Source organism: Cyanistes caeruleus, chromosome 5 (genome assembly GCF_971803275.1).
Source record: "Cyanistes caeruleus chromosome 5, bCyaCae1.hap1.1, whole genome shotgun sequence".
In the NCBI taxonomy this organism is placed as follows: domain Eukaryota; kingdom Metazoa; phylum Chordata; class Aves; order Passeriformes; family Paridae; genus Cyanistes; species Cyanistes caeruleus.
Window position 1 is genome coordinate 31654406 of NC_141705.1, and position 18384 is coordinate 31672789.

Sequence of the window (18384 nt, forward strand, 5' to 3'; positions counted from 1 at the left end):
AGTTCAGTACAATTATGAAAGACCACCATTCCAAATTTGTCTCATAGTGTCTTCTAGATCTACCATGCACATAAAAATGTGTCTTAAAGCTTGAAAACTCAGGCCTTTGTTATGGAAGTCAATCTAAGGGTTATTTTTACTTCTACATTGTGGTTAGGATCAGTAAACTGATGCACCTTCCTTTACACTTGCATAGCACTTCCTGAGCTGCCTTGTTCTGACCTGCAAAAGCTGTACAAAACACTGCTCCCTTCAGTGCTATCACACAGGGAAGGAGCAGGCTACCTGTGAATGACTTGGAGAAATTTCCTATTTGATCTGATACAAAGATTTATCTTTATTTTAACCATATTTAAACTATTTGGATGCTGTGAACTCTGAGCATTATACAGGTTAAAAATCCTAAACAACTTTTTCAGAATGCCCAGGTAGAAGAATCTGTATTACCCTGAGGTCTAGATTTGTTGTATGGCTTCATCTTTAAATCCTTTGCAGCTTTTATTGTCTGTTAACCTGCTTAAAAATCCCAATTAATCCCCAGTTAATGCCTGGTTTCTTATGTTGCTTTGATGGCAGGGGTTGTGGAGGAGATAACATCTCCGTAATTAACAAGGAATTCTTTTTGTTGTTCAAATTACGATGAGTGCATTTTTGCAGCTGGAAAATAACTTAATTATTAGTTCTGCTGTCCTAGGCTGTAACAAACTATGTGCTGACCTAAGCTGATAGATGCGCTAATTGCTATCTCTTTTCTAGTCTTTCTAATACTTACTGATGCTAATTCCAACTTTCTGAATCTTTTAATTTCTGGCAATGTCTCTTTTTTACCATGCTGCTCTATGGATTATAAAGGTGGGGATATTAGCAAAGTATATCCATCCCTTTTAAGTTACTCGGTGCACAACCACAACACCTCAAATGAATTAGATTACTGTAGCACTTACAGACAACATTTAGCTGTTCCAAATGATTCAAGAAGGGCAACCAGCTACAAAAATGGCTGGCAAATGACTCGCCAAAATGCAGAAGTCTGGAGTAGCACAGAGGAAACCGCTTCTCCAAAGAGGAAATCTCGTAGCTGTGACGACCTCTTAACAGATGATCACGATAGCTATCCCGATGCACAGGCCAAGGCTGAAAGCATGGGCTCTCTGTTATGTGAGGAGGACTCCAAAGAAATTTGCTCAATGAACTGGAACTCCCCTTATGTTGAGGGCCGTGGTAGTGGTAGGTCAAGAGTTCGTCACAGATCTGCACACGATGCTCCAGGTTTCCTGAAGATGTACAAAAAGATGCACCGCATCAATCGCAAGGACTTGATGAATTCTGAAGTGATTTGTTCTGTCAAGTCCAGAATACTGCAGTATGAAAAAGAACAGCACAAAGGTATTCTTCAAGGCTGGAGAGAGTCTTCTACTGAGGAGGTGCCCAGAGACATGGTGCCAACCAGAATATCTGAATTCGAAAAGTTAATTCAGAAGTCAAAATCAATGCCGAACCTTGGTGATGACATGTTGTCAACTGTTACGTTAGAGCCTCCTAAAAATGGCTTGTGTCCAAAGAGGCGATTTTCTATCGAATCCCTGCTGGAAGAAGAATCTCCAGTCAGGCATCCCTCTCAGGTACAACGGAGCTACAAGTCTAAAACCCTGGTGCCAATTCATATTGAAGTGACCAGTGATGAGCCACAACGATCACATATAGATTTTTCAGACAGCGATCAAGATGGAGTGGTTTCTGATCTCAGTGACTTTATCCAGATAGAGGGTTCATCCTTTTGTAGTGAAAGTGACTTCGATCACTTTTCCTTCACTTCATCTGAAAGCTTTTATGGATCAGGCCATCACCACCACCACCATCACCACCACCACAGGCATCTCATCAGCTCCTGCAAAGGGCGATGCCCAGCATCCTACACCCGCTTCACCACCATGCTAAAACATGAAAGGGCTAAGCAAGAAACCACTGAGGATCCAAGGAGACAGGAAGCAGAATCTGGCCTGTCTAAGATAGCATTCCTCGTCAGTCCAGTGCCTTTCCGCAGGAAAAAAAGTGCAGCTCCTAAAAAACAAACTGAAAAGAAAAAATGCAAGTCATCTGTATTTGAAGCACTAGATTCTGCACTTAAAGACATCTGTGACCAAATTAAAGCTGAAAAAAGGCGGGGAAGCTTGCCCGACAACAGTATATTACACAGACTTATTACTGAGCTGCTTCCAGACATTCCAGAAAGGAATTCATCTCTTAAAGCTCTGAAAAAGAGTCCCACGCACCAGCCTTTTCATCCACTGCCTCAAGATGGTGCTATCCATTGTCCACTGTACCAGAATGATTGTGGAAGATTACCTCTTAGTGCCTCTTTTCCAGACATGGATGCAACTAACAACAATGATAGTGCACTGTGTTTCCAAGGTGGATTAACTTTCTTCCTCTATCCTTGTGATTGACTTATCCAACCTTACTCCCTGTGTTTCCCACCCTTTCTCATTCCACTTTGTGTCATCTATAAGAGGCTTTCATCCCACAAAATTCTTAGTGAAGGACATCATTTTCACATAGGTGTTGAGGATAGATAAATCTGCTGTCTATTCACAAAATACAGTAATCAGGACAACTGAAGTAGCAGTGCATTTCAACTAATTGAAACTAAATTAGTTCTATAAATTATAATGATGTTATTATTCGTCATAAATTCATGCATCATAAGATGCTGATCAAACTGAAAACAATATGCAGATAACCCTTCATCACTAAAAAAAAAATAATCTAAATCTGTGTTTTACTACATAATTTTGTTAAATGTAGGTGATAAAAATACTGTTAATTCTGCCAATATCATAGAAAGTTGATTCTGTTTCCTTATGAATCCACTGATTTGTGTTACTTTGTGAATAGATGTTAAGGTAATTTTAGGAAGTTTCCATTTCCACTGTTCAAACAATACAATTTCCAATTTCTGTGGCAGCAAAACTAATTTTTTCCATAGAATTTTAAAATGTCTATGAATTTTTGAGACATGTCCTGTCTTCTTAGAAGGGAATTTCTCAATAATAAAAACTTGAATTAAATTGTCAGGATAAGTATGATCAATCTGTTTTTTAAAGTCACTGCTTTGAGTAGTTTGTTGCTCTGCTTCTTTTTTTTCTTTTTTTCTTCTTCTATTTTAATCAAAAAAAGAAAAAATAACTTGAAAGATATTCTTGAAATCCCAAGTGGATGTAAGAGAGAATATTATTATTCTCATAATAAGAGAATATTATGTCTTTAATATAGAAATTATGCAATATTTGATCAGACCCATCTAATCCTTTTTCTCACATTTTTTTGTGAAACTTTAACAAGAAGCACAATAATAAATATTTCAAGAGAAATCAGAATTGAAGCTATACCATCTTTTCTTAACTAGTTCTAATAGACACATTTAGAATAAAAGATTGTGTAAAAAACCAGCTATAAAATACAGTTCAGGATTGGTCATACTCGAGGCCTGACCATGATTAACCCTGGCAGACAATACTACACGATGAGTGTGAAATTGTTGAAAAATGTTCTGGTCACGTATTATAGTTGCTAAATGAGAATTTTACAGTCTGTGAAAATAAGGAAATCCATAGTGTAAAGGAAATATGGATTTCTAATAGCTTTTGCAGCTATGAAGGAGCCTGGTATGAGGAAAGCAATACACTCTGTCAATATTAATATCCCTAAAGTAGCATGGAAAATGAGTAAAACAGAATATTCTGTTAGTTTCCATCAGCACCAGTCATGACTGAGCTCTGCTTCTAATCAGGTTTCGTGTTCTGTTGGATCTGTGTGTGTCTCTTACTGCCATACAGAGACCTGAAGGTCATAGCAGATGATTGGAAACTACCAATACTGATTGCACAAGGAGCTGCAGAGAAAAAAAATGAAAATGTTTGTCCTAAAGCTCCTGCATTTTCACTCCTTTCCAATATCCTTATCTTATTGCTAGAAATCAAAAAAAAAAAAAAAAAATAGATGTGTTTGGAGTCATTGTATCTTTAGGTTTATGCTGTAGATGTATATCCTCATTCAGGATTATGTGCCACATCAAAAAAGCTGTCCACAACCGGGGCTATAAGATACTGGGAATGACATGCTTACAACCAATGGAATAAATAATAAAATTATCTCTTTACCTCCATTGTATTTATCAATAGCCCCAAGTTTTTGTGGCTTAGCCAACAACCAATTAGAATGGATGAGATGCTTTCAATTGTTTTCTTTGTTCCACTTCTATTTCTTTAGAAATGTATGAGCTTGGTAACAACAGATTGTGGGAATGATGTCAAAGACAAACATGAATCACATTTCCACTAGAAAGTACCACTGTGGTAGTAGGAGACTAAAACAGTGCATCTCAGAAGTTAAGAGGCAGTTCATTAAATAGTTCTATTTTCATTTCACACTGGGAACTTGCAGAGCTATAGAATGTATAAGATTTTGATTTTATGCTTATTAAAGCATGAGAAAATATTCACCATCCTGTGATAAACATTGGTAAACTGTGCTTCAGAAAAAGTCTGCCACATAGATTGGTGACTAATATGATTTGCATTCCATCTCTTAAAACAGAGTTGCTTTTATGAAGTAACATCCTTTTAAATTCCCTTGTGCTGCCTAACATGTGCCCCTGGTAAAGTAGAACTGCATCTTAGATCACTTAGGAGGAAACAATGTTTGTTCACATTTTGTCATCGAAGCATGCTTGAATCATGTGTTGTGCATGTAATTATGTGTTTACATTGTTGGCATTCCAAAACAATGTCATGCAGCCTGATGAAGTCCAAGTACTGCTGTCATGTCTTCCACTTGGCCCAGTAGGGGAGCATCCCTTTCCACAATGAGGCATAAATATGCTCTTTCGATCCTCTGTCATCTAGTTTCTTCTGCTCTGGATCAGAGGATGGCCTTAGCCTTTGCTTAAAGTTAGTATTATTTTTTTTTTCCTTTAAAGGTACTCTTAACCATTATATATGTGCTTTTCTTTCTGTTAAATGTAAAATAATAGATTTCAGTATCTCTTCACCCCTCTAAATGAAAGTAAGCAGCATCACAGATTTGAATGGGTTTGTTTATCATAGTTTCACATAATTTCTGTTTTCAGTAGACCAGGAGTCTCCTGGAAGCTATTCTTCTGCTTTCACTGATGTGGGAAGATGTACTCCAAGGGAGAGAAGAGGAACTACAGACAAAGAGGTAGTGATACAATAATAAATAATGCAGCAATATCCATATGGAAAGTTGGTAACATATTTAAGACAAGATTTGTGTTGGTTTTAAGAAATTATAATAATGCAGACAAAAGGAACAGCATCTTCCTTTTTCATTAAGAAGATTGGTACTTCAATAAATTCAAATATCAAGCTTTATCAAGCTTTACAGTTTATCAAGATAAACTGTATTCTTCTGTTTATTATTAAATAGATATTGACATAAATTCACTATTTATTGATCAGCTCTGTCACAGCTGATTGGAGTGTGTTTGGAACCGAGAAAAATAAGAGACATGACTGGGGAAAGGCTTTTTAGAAACCCAAAGTATTACACAAATACTTTATGTATACAAATACAAAGTATTACACAAACTGCCTTGGTAGTTTCAGAACTGATACAAAACATCTATATTTCACCATTATTTCTGTTTGGAAAGCAAACCACTGCTGTTAGTGGATTAGACAAAACCAGTTATCCTAAGAGCAATTTCTAACATCTGTAGCAGTTGGTGGGTGTAATTAGATACTGATTGCTTGTAGTCATGCTTTGGAAGAGGAAATGGAAGCAGGTATACCAGCTTTAAAGTAACACAAAGCATCACTGAGAAGTATATATTGAAAAATAAAGTATATCATTCTGTATCTTAAGAATGCTTGTAGATCTAGAATTATAAATGCTCTCCAAACAGCATAAATTATTACTGTATTTTAATTGCTAATATATAAGATTTTGTTCTTGGCTATATATACTTTGATAAATGATGGTATGGTTAGAACTGAATTCAGATCCATTTATACCCCACTGAAATGCTTTTATTGTTGTAATTAGATTAAGTCTGATTTTTTTACAAAAGACTTCTCATTACAAAATACAAGCTAAAAAATTCTAGGAGCCATGTTGTGTGCTTCTTTTGAAGAATCTTGTGACATGGAAAGTCATCTTTAAGTTTGAAAATACATAAAATACTTAAATTACAAGCCATTTTTAAGATCACTTTAAAAGTTTTAAAAATATGAAAGAGGAAATGCATCTCTGTTTCCAGTATGTTTTGTACATTTCAAAGTATTTTGTATTTAAGCAGCTCCACTCTTCTTTTAATATCCACTTTTTCTGCTATTTGCTTTGGTAGTTACAATACCAGCTGTATCAAAATCAGGAAAGACTGAATAGGGCTTAGCTACAGTTGATATGAAGCATATGTTGATATGAATATCCCCCCTGCCTAAAAGACCATTTTTAATAACAGCAAGGAACAGAAAAATGCTTTTAAATTTAGGCTATCTTATTTGAAAGAGATCTGTAATGAAAAATTTTATTAGTATTGCAAAATTCAAGTTGACATGATCCCTATAATAACTTCAGTGACTTCTTATTATAGTGAAGACAATTCTGTAAGTGTGCTAGATTTGCTAGTCTTAAAATGACAGGAAGGGAGAGAATCAAGTCATGAACACATGGCCTGGAATAAAGGTAAAATGGAAAATTTTTAAGTGTCCATTTTTATTCCTGTCATAAAAAGATGTGCACCTTTACTTCATGACAAGTAGTATCTCATAAATAGCATAATCAGCTCATTCTATTCACCAGTACATCCTAGAGAGGCATATTTTAGCATGGGACAATCTTATCTGTATGAGTACTTGCAGAGAAAGACTAAATCACTTTGAAGAAATGCCCTCATGTGGTTCTGTTTATCACTTCCTTCGAAGTATCTGGCTACTTGTCAGAGGCAGACAGTCCATGAGTGAAGCTGTTGGGTCAGATCACAGTTTATATTCTCATTACAGCTACAAAAACAGTGAAAATGTGTCATCCATGCAGGTGAGGAAAGTTAGGGCTGTTTTACAGGGGCTTTTTTTGAAACAATATTGAGCTTATATGTACTTGGTGACAAAACTTGATAAATGTATGAAAGAAATGTTATAATGTCATTGCCTATGATAGCAAGAGAGCTGCACAGATGATTCAGATCACCTCCAGTCCTGTGCTTTCTTAAAACTATGAATGTAATTACAGAAATTAAAAATATTCCAATCATTTCCAGCTGTCAGAGTATATATACACACATATATATATAAATGTAATGCATCATCTGCAATTGAAATTAGCCTACAGATAACAAGTTTAACATAAAAGGCACCTAAAATACTACAGAATATTAATTTTTGTAATAAATTTAATTTAATTTAAAGTAATTAAATACAACAGAATATTAATGTGTATTTATGTTGTACCTAGAGATCTAGTTGCCTGCAAGTCACATTGACACAGTTAACTTTTTTACTTAGCTTGGTACTTCTCTTAAACTTCAAATTGCAAAGTAGTCTGCATTAGAATTTAGCTCTTTCTGGTTTTAGAACAGTAAGTCCCAAACACCTAACTGCTTAAAAAAATAAATACATATATTTAATTGTATTAAATATTTCTTCAAGAACCACTGTAAAGGTCATCCTTTTCTTTTTGGATCTTGGTCACCTTTTAAAAATTGAAACACATTTATCATATAGTAATACTACCTGAATATATTAATCACTTTGCCTGTTTTTCAGAAACTGCCAGCTAGAGCTGTATATGACTTTAAGGCTCAAACTTCTAAGTAAGTACTAGATGTTTGTTCATTTAAGAATTCGCAATTCAAGCAAACTCTTTTTACCACCTAAATGATGTTCAAGCCAGTTTCAACAGCAAATTCCATGTACACAAGAACTCTGCTTGCTGTCACAGTAGTCCCTGCATTAACAAACTGTGTGAGAAGTTACTTTTTAATAAAATTATCTTAAATTACTATATTCTTAATTGTATCTGTTTGAGCACATCAATAGCTGTGCATCTTCAGCCTTCTAGAGCACAGGTTGTGAGGGACATACACTGAATGCTCTTTGTTGGGAATTACATTTAGGTGACAGAGGGTAAATTGCTTAAACTACTGTCTTAGATAATGAGTTTATCAGAAGTCTAGTCTGTATAATGCTTCAGCCTCTTCTTGTCTGTCTTAACATGCACAGGCTTTCTGCAGGATGTGATAAGACACATACAACACAAAAAGCAGTGGTCCATAACAAAAGATTGGGAACCACTGATAGAGGATATGAGAGAGTCAAAGCAGAATGTCTACAAGTCTTTTCTGCTGTTGTTTCAATGATCATTTAAACCATCTTTAGATATGACCAAACATTGACACTAGAATTACATTAGCTTTTTTGGGCCAAAACTCACAGCTGAAATTACCAGAGCAGCACATTAGCTCTTCAAAAACCAAATGGATGATACAGCAAAGATCTCCCAAGCCAAGATATGAAAATATTCTTAATGATTTTAAAAAGTCCCTTTTTTGGTATCTAACATTTAACATATCACAGTCTCTGAGTATCAAGAAATGGTGAGAACATAATCCTGCATTCTTCATGCTTCTGAATAGCTGTTATGAAAAAAAAATGTGTAGACCAGAAGCACACCAAGCTGTTATGCTGCAGAAAGGTACTGACAGGCCATGTAGATGTGGAATACACTCTGCTTTCCCTACTGTATTCATAAAGAACACACCAAGTACCTCTCTGATGCCTGTCATAAAATCAGTACCTAAACAGGTGATCCAAAAGACATCATATTTGCATGCAGACATCATAAGAAGTGGTCTGGTGGTAACTAGCAATACATCCATGGAATCACAATGTAAAACAGGCCTTTGTAACCTATACATACTGCATGGGATTCATAAATGCAAGTCATTTGATTTTATATGGTATGATAACTGGTAAATGTACCACAGCTGTGACACTCTTTCTTCAAATGTGTAGTTGTTACATTCTGTTTCAGTTCCGAACTGTAATGATCTCAGGAACCATGCAGGGAGAAGAGTTAAATGTAAAGCTATAAACATCTGATATAAATAAATTTGTTACAGAGAGCTGTCCTTTAAGAAAGGAGATACTGTCTATATCCTCAGGAAAATTGATCAAAACTGGTATGAGGGTGAGCACCATGGAAGAGTTGGAATATTCCCAATTTCTTATGTTGAGGTTTGTTCTTTGTTTTAATTCCTTTAATTAATTTGGGTAATAGGTCCACAAACCACATGAGTATGATGAAAATCTGGGTTTTTCTTTTTCCTTAGAAACTTTCTCCCCCTGAAAAAGCACAGCCTGCCAGGCCACCTCCCCCTGCACAGATTGGTGAGATTGGGGAAGCTGTTGCCAAATATAATTTCAGCGCAGACACAAATGTGGAGTTATCACTTAGAAAGGTACAGTTGAGAGCTATCTTCCATCATAATACCATTATAATGTCTCCTGCTACACAGAATCAATATATAGGTAAATACTGTGCTTTGTGCACTCTGCACTAGAGATTTGCAATGCCCAAAGCACTGCCATGGTAGGAAATTCTAACATTAATAACTTGATAGTTTGCAGTCTGTCTCAGCTACCAAGTACTGCAAATATTGAAAATACTGTAAATGTGTTGTGCTTTTAATTGGGACTGTAGCAGAGTAGCTGCAGAATAAATAGAAAATTACAGAAGATAAAAGATACCAAAAAAAAGCCTCAGAGATATTTTTGTGAATGTAAATATTTTATTTAATAACAGTTCTCTGTTTATAATGTTCTATTATCTTTCCTATGTATATCCTGGTGGCTATGCCAGATTGAACATAAGGAAAATAATTGTTTAATTTCTAAAGTTTTTTAGACACTGGAATATTAATACTGTGGAGAAACTTTATTATTGCAGATATTAAATGCTTAATATTAAGTTGTAAGTAGTGTGTACTTCTCATTCACTGGGAAGTTCTGCCCCATTTTTTTTTTTTCTTTTTTTTAAGGAGTTCAGAAAAAATGGGCATAGCAATCCCTGTTGCATACTATAGTTGGAGCATTACCTAGTAGTTTGGCCAACAACTAAAACAGGTTATGTTCCAAAGAAAACCATTAATGTTAATCTCCCAAGCAAAAGGAAGGGACTACATGAGATTCCCCTCAGATAAAATAACAACATTTTCAGTCCATGCCTAACCCCTCATTTTACTGGAATGGTAGTTTTATATATGGCTGTTATTAATGGGACGAAAAATGAGAAAATGGAGATGATGCTCAACACTGATGGGAAACAGCACTGTAGAGAAGATACTATTATGCGTTAAAATAATACCTGTTATGTACAAAATTAACTTTCAATGTATGTGCTGATAACTTATTTCATAATGCATTTCAGGGAGACAGAGTAATTCTTCTTAAGCGAGTTGATCAAAACTGGTATGAAGGTAAAATACCAGGAACCAACAAACAAGGCATCTTCCCTGTTTCCTATGTAGAAGTCATCAAAAAGAATCCATCAAAAAATGTTGATGACTATCCTGACCCTCCAATACCACAAAGTTATTCTAGTGACAGAATACATCATTTAAGTTCAACTAAGGTAAGGATTTTCTGATGTTAGCTGCAACCCCTAGAGTGGGTTTAGAAGGACTTGTAATTTTTTTGTTAGTGTTATACATAACTTAGGCATTAAGTACACAACATTTTTTTTTCTTGCACAGGTAGAATTGCATTACTATGTTATTAATAAATTATTTTTTATAGACAAGTGTGTCTCACATTCTGCCAGGATTTATCCTCTTTTCTTCATTGGCTATTACGTTATTTTTACTAGAGACAGGCCAAATTTGGGCAGAAAAGTCAAGTCAACAGAAAAATTTATTTGGGAATCTAAGCAAGATTTTGAGCATTAAGGGTATACCTAGCAGACTTCTAACAGTAAAGTGTGAAGACATTCCCATAACACAGCTGTCCTGAAAGCCTACAGTTCCATAAGCATGCAGGACACAGCTTACCAAGACCAGTTCTCTACCTTTTGAAGCAAAGGAGAACAGCCAGTGATTCTGTACCAAAACCTTCCTCCTATTGCTAATCAGCCGAGGAGGAGGCTGTTGGTACATTCTTTGGAGTGGTACAAACTGACAGTATTGTTTCATTTAGGAATGAGTAGATTGTCATCACATTGTCAATGAACTTGGATTCAGACCTTTATGGTTGTATATTTTCCACAGCAAATGTGTATTGTAGGTTCCATCACAAATCATACTACAGGATGCTGCAGAAAGATTCCTGTGTTCTGGTTTATCATTCACTTGTGAGGCTTTGCACTCACCTGTGTGGGGAACATAACATTTTTTGGCAGTGATAGAAACTAAGGAAGTTTCTGCATACAAACCATGCTTAGAATTAACATGTTTTCAGTTATTTTGAACACTCAAGATGGAAACTGCCTAGATCTTCCTCTTTACCTTTGTTGCTTATCTCTTCAGCATGGGCAGTGGGTTTTGTTATAAATTATAAACTTCTTTATCCTGCTATTAATCCATCTTTGGTTTTGTCTCCTTTTCTACTACAATCTACTTCCATACTTGGTGGTCATCCGCATGCTTTAACTTTGAAATAAGGTCCACATTTACTTACTCCCTTGGGGTTGTAAAAAGCTACCAAAATATGTCATTTACAGGCAACAGGATCTTCTGAAAATATTTCTTATTACTACATATTGGTTGGCTTGGGACAGATGCTAGAACAGGTCTTGTCTGGTTTTCCAGAATGTGTCACAACAGAGAATGAGATCCTATCTCTTCTATTCCCACAAAACTGTTCAGGTAACATCAAATTCTGTAGCTGCCAACTGAGGTATTCATAAGCTAGGGCCCCTTATTGTTACAGGAATCCAGAGGGTCCTGAAGACAAGTCAAGACTATGAGGCAGCTTAAGTGCTTCATATTCCAGAGATGCCTCTCCCAGTTTTGTATGAAACAGGCTTCTGTCTCAGGTATCCTGCTAAAGCTCCATGGCCCTTGTTGAGCACAGGTGATGCTTCAGAGCATTTACATCTATATTACAAAACTATCCTGCCACTATTATTAAGTTAGTTATTTCTAAATCAGTTCATGGGGGAAGGGAATTGGTAGAAGCCTTCTTTTTAACATAGGATACTTCTGCAATAATCAGGTTAAAAAAAAACAAAGGCAACTTCCACTGAGACTCTTAAACAGACACCTTTTTTCTGGATTCAGCTGTACTCAGAAATGGCAATACCGTGAAGAAGATGTTCTAGAATTTACCACACTTTCTGTTACCACTTTCCCTATTCCTCTGGAGTTTCTTACCACTTATCGCTCCTTGTTGCTAGAAAAATCGCACTAAACTTCTCTGGCCTAATGGCAATAAAATAAATAAGCAATACAAGTTGTGAGCAAGTTTTTCTCTCTGTAACTTGGCCTAATCTATCTATTTCTTTAGATCTAGTGCAGCTTATTGCTACGGGAAAGTAAAAATGGTGGTGTCCTCAGCAGTATTATTAACCTTAAAACCACAGGTTAGGGGCCCTTGCTTAAGAGGAATGATGAGGGAAAGAGACTGAGTATCTCTGTAAGAGCCTAGCTCTGCTTTAGCAGATTGTATCAGTCTGTACTGTTTACTTTGGTACAGAAGACTGTGTAACAAAGGTTTGTCTAAGTCTAAAAAAAAGCTGTTTGTCTCAAGAAAACTCAAGCAGAAGGTAAGTAAACTAACCTCCCTATTCTGCAATATTAATGTAGACTTCTGAAAATATTTTTCTCTAGTACCTTAATAATTAAAGTTGGTAGTAGTCCAGATAACTTAGAGGTGTACATCTAATCATTCTGGATAGCTGTAATGATAAAATCAAAATATTTTTGCTTAGTTTTAATTTTGAGGATTAATAGTAACAAAAATGCATTTTCAGTATTTACTGAAGCAATGGATATCTACTGATGCTGTGTACGTATGACTCACCAGTCTCTCATTCTTAGAAAAGGACGTTTCTTTTACCAGAAGGATACTTCAATCAATATTGTGTAATGGTACTCAAAGCATACTGCTGTGTACTGTGCTGTCACTATTTTAAAAGCATTGTTGACTGCCTATGTCTAGTTTGACCGGAATGTACCTTTCACAAATGTTGACGTCATTTGGAATGAATAGGGTTAATTTTGAAAAACACATTCATTCTGTAGCTGCTCATGCCTTAATAAAAGTATGCAATGTATTAAAGATGTTTCTTAAACATTTACTTAGAACTACTAAGAAAAAGTAGAAATATTTCATTTTAATAATTAGAAATTACCTCAGTTGTTATACTTGGAAAGAAGTATTTAATGACACCTGAAGTGTACTTCTGAAAATGCTATTCTCAAAATAAGAGTAATGGTTTGGGAAATTTTCATTAATATTAACTGTATGATTTAATAACCTTTGACAAGCTCACTAACAGAGCACCATAAGTAACATAACTTTAGCAGATCAAATGCAGTTGCCTTCATGAATGTAATGATTCAAATCTGTCTTAATGTTTGACATTTATGCCCTAAGCCAGAACCTGATAGTTTCATGTTTCAAATGTCTTTCCCGCTGTTCTGATTCATGTAGTAGTGATTTCAGACACCCATGGTCACTGAAATTGTACCCTGTAATCCAGATGATGGCACAGACATTTTTCTTTTCCTGTTTACTCATATCCTAATTCTCTGTCATGCTTATCTATCTCAATCCCCATGTTTTTCTTTCTGAAGTTGTCTTCCCAAGCACTGACCCCACTTTCCAGACAACCTCCCTCGTCTTGGTCACACACTGATCAAAAGATTCTCCAGGCTGACTCTAGTGACTTGTTCTCAAGGACTGTTGGGCTTTCACCTTCAGGCATGCGCAGCTTAACTCCTCCATCAGTTCCAGACAGTTTTCTTTGTGACTTAGAAGAACTCAATTCTTTGGCATTAGCAGCCTCCCAAACTGTTGCAATCTCCCCAGATAACAGCATTCACCATGTTAAGGATGGTCACTTTGTGCCAAATACAGAGGTGTTTCTCAGCTCTCCTACAGCTCTTCCTCTGTCCTTTCTTGTATCTCCCTCTGTCTCATCTTCAGCCAGCTCATCTCATGACAAAGCATATAAGCATGTCAGCAAAAATACCAAGTTAGGAAAAGATAAAAACTTAGAAGACATAATTGACCCTTTAGTTATTGAAGAATCTAGAGATTTGTCAGATACTACAGGAGAAGGTGAACATGGTGCTATCCATAACATCCCTTCACCATATGAAGAAGGTTCCTTGTCCAGTGTGCTAGCTGCAAGTGCTGAAAATGAAGAGGAAATCTGTACTGCAGACCTGTCACTTAATAGAGGGGATCAGTCAGAACCTCAAGAATCAGATTTCTCTGAAGAAACACAAGACACAACAGAAGAACTGACTAGACTGTATATAGATGAGGATCTGGTAAATGACTATTTAGAATTCCCAATAGCAAGTGGAGAAGATCCTGTGGATTGTTATGAAGGATATACTTCACCAGATATTGATAAGGTATTTTAATTTCTGACAACCCTGACTTCTATGTTCAGATAATTTAGTATAATTATACTCTGCCTTGTATTTAATTTACATGTTTGTATTGTGCACAGGCACATTTTACATAAGTGCATTTAGAGCAAGCTGGTTTAAGCAGAAAGGTGTCCCTGCCCATGGCAGAGACTAGATGATCTTTAAGGTCCCTTCCCACCCAAACCATTCTATGATTCTATGATTAAAAATTGTCAGCATTAGGGGACAGCCCCTTCTCAGAAGCAGGCATTTGCACCACTGTAAAGTCTATGATCTATCAGTTATTCTTTTCCCCCTGTCCTTGTTTGACGAGGAGTTTCTGATGTGAAATACCAGTGAACCATTTCCCTCACTAGCCCGTTGCTTACTGCCCCTTTTGAGAGAGGCCCCAGCAAGCAGATGCTGTCAACAGCCTCCAGAGGGAGGGACATGTGCCTCCTGCAGAGACTGTGCGGTTTGTGCTTCGCATGTGTCAGTTCAGCAGCTGATGTACTTATAGAAGGCTCTGTTATGAGGATCTGACTAACAGTAACAGATCAGGTTATGTTTGGCAGTTAGACAAATGCTTCCTCCTGAAGCCCTCCCCAGTTCCTCTTTGGGACAGTACATCACTGAACTATCCCAAATGTGTGCTGGCCATTAAATGCCACAATACAGCTATACAGCTTGTGTGGTTTCCAGCACAGATCTTTTTTTTGTCCAGCACTTACTTCAACAGACTATTCAGGTGCTTTCACTGTCAGCATGCAAGTCAGGTGCTTAGGACAATGTGTTTTAAGCCAAATGTTAAACTATTTAATTACATTTTGCAGTCTACCTCTACCCTTAAATGACCTGAAAACACAGGAGAAAAACTTAAAAACAGAGGTGAAATCCATGGCCACAAATGGCAACTTTTTAATGCTTTCTGAGGCAAGAAATCTCTTCCAGAAAAGTAGATGACTAATAAAAAGATTAGCATGAGATTTGAGGTTGTTCAGGTTAGTTACATGTCCCCTTACTGAGCATTTGACATCCTTCAGCTGATTTTATAACACAGTTTTATAGCACAGCTACTTCTCATATTTCTTAAAAATTTAAGCCAGCTCTGCTTTGTGCTGGAACATCAGGAGACTGATCCTCTTTTCCATCTTTCTTTTACTCTTCCATTTCCCTCTGCCAAGGCACCTACTTCCCACTCGGTTCCTACAATATCCCTGTCTACTGCTTCCCTCTCACCTCCTCTCCTCTCTAAACCCTTACATCAGCAGGAGAAAGACTCACTACAGTTAAAGGTAACTGCACCTCTTGAATATGGACTGTTGTAAATCTTTGTGTCTATTAAATAACTGCAAGGCTAACACTGAGTTTGATCTTCGCAGATGTATTGCTTTCTCTACTAATATTAAATAACCTAGGAATTGGAGGATTGATAGGCCTTTTTCAAATGAAACACAAGGTAAAACTATAACCATTATGATACAATTAAATGGTTTAAGGAGATACCAATGATAGGAAAGCAGAAAGCCTTCAACTCATTTTCAGATCCATACCAGGACAGCCAATGTAACTTAGTTAATTGATGGAAATAGAACTATATTCAAGTATGCAGAAACTAGATAACATTTGTGTTTCTGCTTTCTATTTTAATCCAAAGCCTGGGAGAAAAGTCATAAATTTCACAGGAAAGCACCACTGCAGAGGGCCATGTTCTAAATACCGATTGTGTTAGTCAGAGGACTAGACAAAGATTATTTCCTATTCAGGACTACAGTTTGTGTCAGCATTGAAGCTCTGTGGCAGAAAAATAAAAACTTCCTCTAGGAAGACAAAGTTAATTTGCAGTGCTGACTTCCAGAAGATTCATCTGCTCGTGAAAAGGAGAAAAAGTCATGTAAAGAGGAACTATCCTAGGAAAGTGATCACTGCATCATTACATCAGTCATAAATACCCTACCATTTCTGTTTTTTTTTTTCCTTAAGAGCTACCCCATTTTACAATGTGCATTCACAGAAAACACAGTCATAATGGACTTAAAGAATCTGTTGGTTTTTTTCTGAAGTAGGGAACAGACTTCTTTCCAGGACATGAATCTATCATGAGCTTAGGTTTGTTCCACCTCAAAGAAGGGGTAAAACAGAGTACTGCACTTGCTTCTGCAACTTTCAATAACTTAGCAGTTCGTAGAGTGTTTTTGGTGCTTTTGCTTAGCCTAACCAGAAAAATATTCCTAATCTATACTGAAACTCTTTTTTTGGTGACCTGTATAGTCTTTGCCCTTATTTGAGCAAGGTGTGTTAATCTGGGCTGAAAATAAATAGAAGGAATATAGATCCTTGAAACTGTATATTGATGCTTCAATAACTTTTGTTAATTTAAAAATGCATACATGTGTGTACATATATATATATATATATATATATATATATATATATATATATATGGCTTAAAACTAAATGGAATACAAGGAGCTATGGGTGGGAAGTGTCACTTTGCACTTTGTTGGTGGGAGGGATGTGTCTTCCAAAAGAAGTCTGAAGACACATCCCAACATGTGCTGAAATGCTGACATTTTTCTGCCTCCTTGGCCGCTCTTGGTATCTTTTTTTGTTGTTCTTCTTCACCCCTCTCCTCCTAAGAGGGGGCTGGTTTTTTTTGTTTAGTCACATTCTACTGACAGTCACAAATACCTAAGAAAAGGTTTCCAATATAGCACTCCATTCTCCTCACATTCCCCCACAGCTCCCACCTGTTCATGAGATTTCACATTTGCTGCACACAAACCCCTTAAGAATTGAATTCTGACAAACATGAATCTGATTTGTAGTGATGCTAACAAAATGAGGATATTTTCATGAAGTACTCTCCACCAAGCATTTACTTGCTTTCTAAATGCAAATCCAAGTGGCATATTCTGTTTAACAGCAAGGGATTATGTTTGCCATTGGTATTTCTTAGGTAGCATTTCTGCTCAGTGCTGTTGAGCTTTTCTGTGTTATTATCTGAGCTACTTCAGGGGTACACATGCAATAACTGTTCCAACTGCATATGCTGTATGTTATTCATCTTTTAATCTTTTAATTGTAACAAGTAAGGGCATGTGCTAGACCAGGAAACACTTGGGAAAAAAAGATACAGTGAAAGCAATGAAAATACTGTACACTAATAGTACCCTTCCTTCTACCTGTAACAGTTGGTTTTTGTTATCAGGAAAAGCATGTCTAATTTGCATGTATGAATGAAGCAACAAAAATCCCATAATGCTTCATTCTTAAACTCTCACTTGACAAAGTTTTTGTGGTTCTTCTAGGCTAATTTAAAGAGGGAGATATTTGTTATGGGTAAACCTCCTCGTAGCCCAGTGATGACTACGAGATCCTGCAGCTCTCCTGTCAGAGGTCACAGCTATTCACACAGGGTATGGTACTGGATGCCCAGTGTGCAATAACAGCTTTTCCATGGACAAGGAGCTCAGTGTCTAGTCTTTCAGTATTTTGCTTTTACCCAAGTGTCTCAATACTATCAGTATGCTGTGTTTTCTTTCTGCTGTGTTTCTGTGCTATGACTGAGTAAAGGCAATGGGTCTGTGTGTGCCTGAACTTTTTTATATAAATCCGTTAGTGTACTGTATCTCTGCAGTACTGCATGGTATTTCCAGTGCTACAGGGTGCTTATATTTAGTCTGGTTCTTTACAGTTAGTATAAATAGTATAATAATATTGTTAGTATATAGTATTAAAATTACACCTCTCTTTCAAAGCATTTTTAGTTTATTAAATTACAG

The 18384-nt window shown here is 36.5% G+C and overlaps 1 protein-coding gene and 1 long non-coding RNA gene across 33 annotated transcripts in view; one reads left to right on the forward strand and one right to left on the reverse strand.

Annotated features, from left to right (window-relative positions):
• The window catches only part of SORBS2 (sorbin and SH3 domain containing 2), a 183735-nt gene that overhangs the window by 156488 nt on the left and 8863 nt on the right, over positions 1-18384 (forward strand). For 24 of the 29 annotated variants that reach the window (XM_086889030.1, XM_086889037.1, XM_086889025.1 and 21 more), the window contains 5 exons: positions 5132-5220; positions 7788-7834; positions 9143-9257; positions 9353-9481; positions 10450-10653. In XM_086889030.1, the coding sequence (XP_086745156.1) occupies positions 5132-5220; positions 7788-7834; positions 9143-9257; positions 9353-9481; positions 10450-10653 (584 nt within the window). Of the gene's footprint in view, positions 1-852; positions 2413-5128; positions 5221-7787; positions 7835-9142; positions 9258-9352; positions 9482-10449; positions 10654-13813; positions 14603-15783; positions 15895-17910; positions 18019-18384 lie in introns of all 29 variants that reach the window. The other 5 variants (XM_086889017.1, XM_023925076.2, XM_023925077.2 and 2 more) reach the window with 2 other exon arrangements.
• Positions 1-18384, reverse strand: part of LOC147653021 (uncharacterized) — an 84705-nt gene that overhangs the window by 12080 nt on the left and 54241 nt on the right. For all 4 annotated transcript variants that reach the window (XR_015286830.1, XR_015286829.1, XR_015286831.1 and 1 more), the window contains exon 2: positions 945-2073. This is a non-coding gene — a long non-coding RNA (uncharacterized LOC147653021). The remainder of the gene's footprint in view (positions 1-944; positions 2074-18384) is intronic.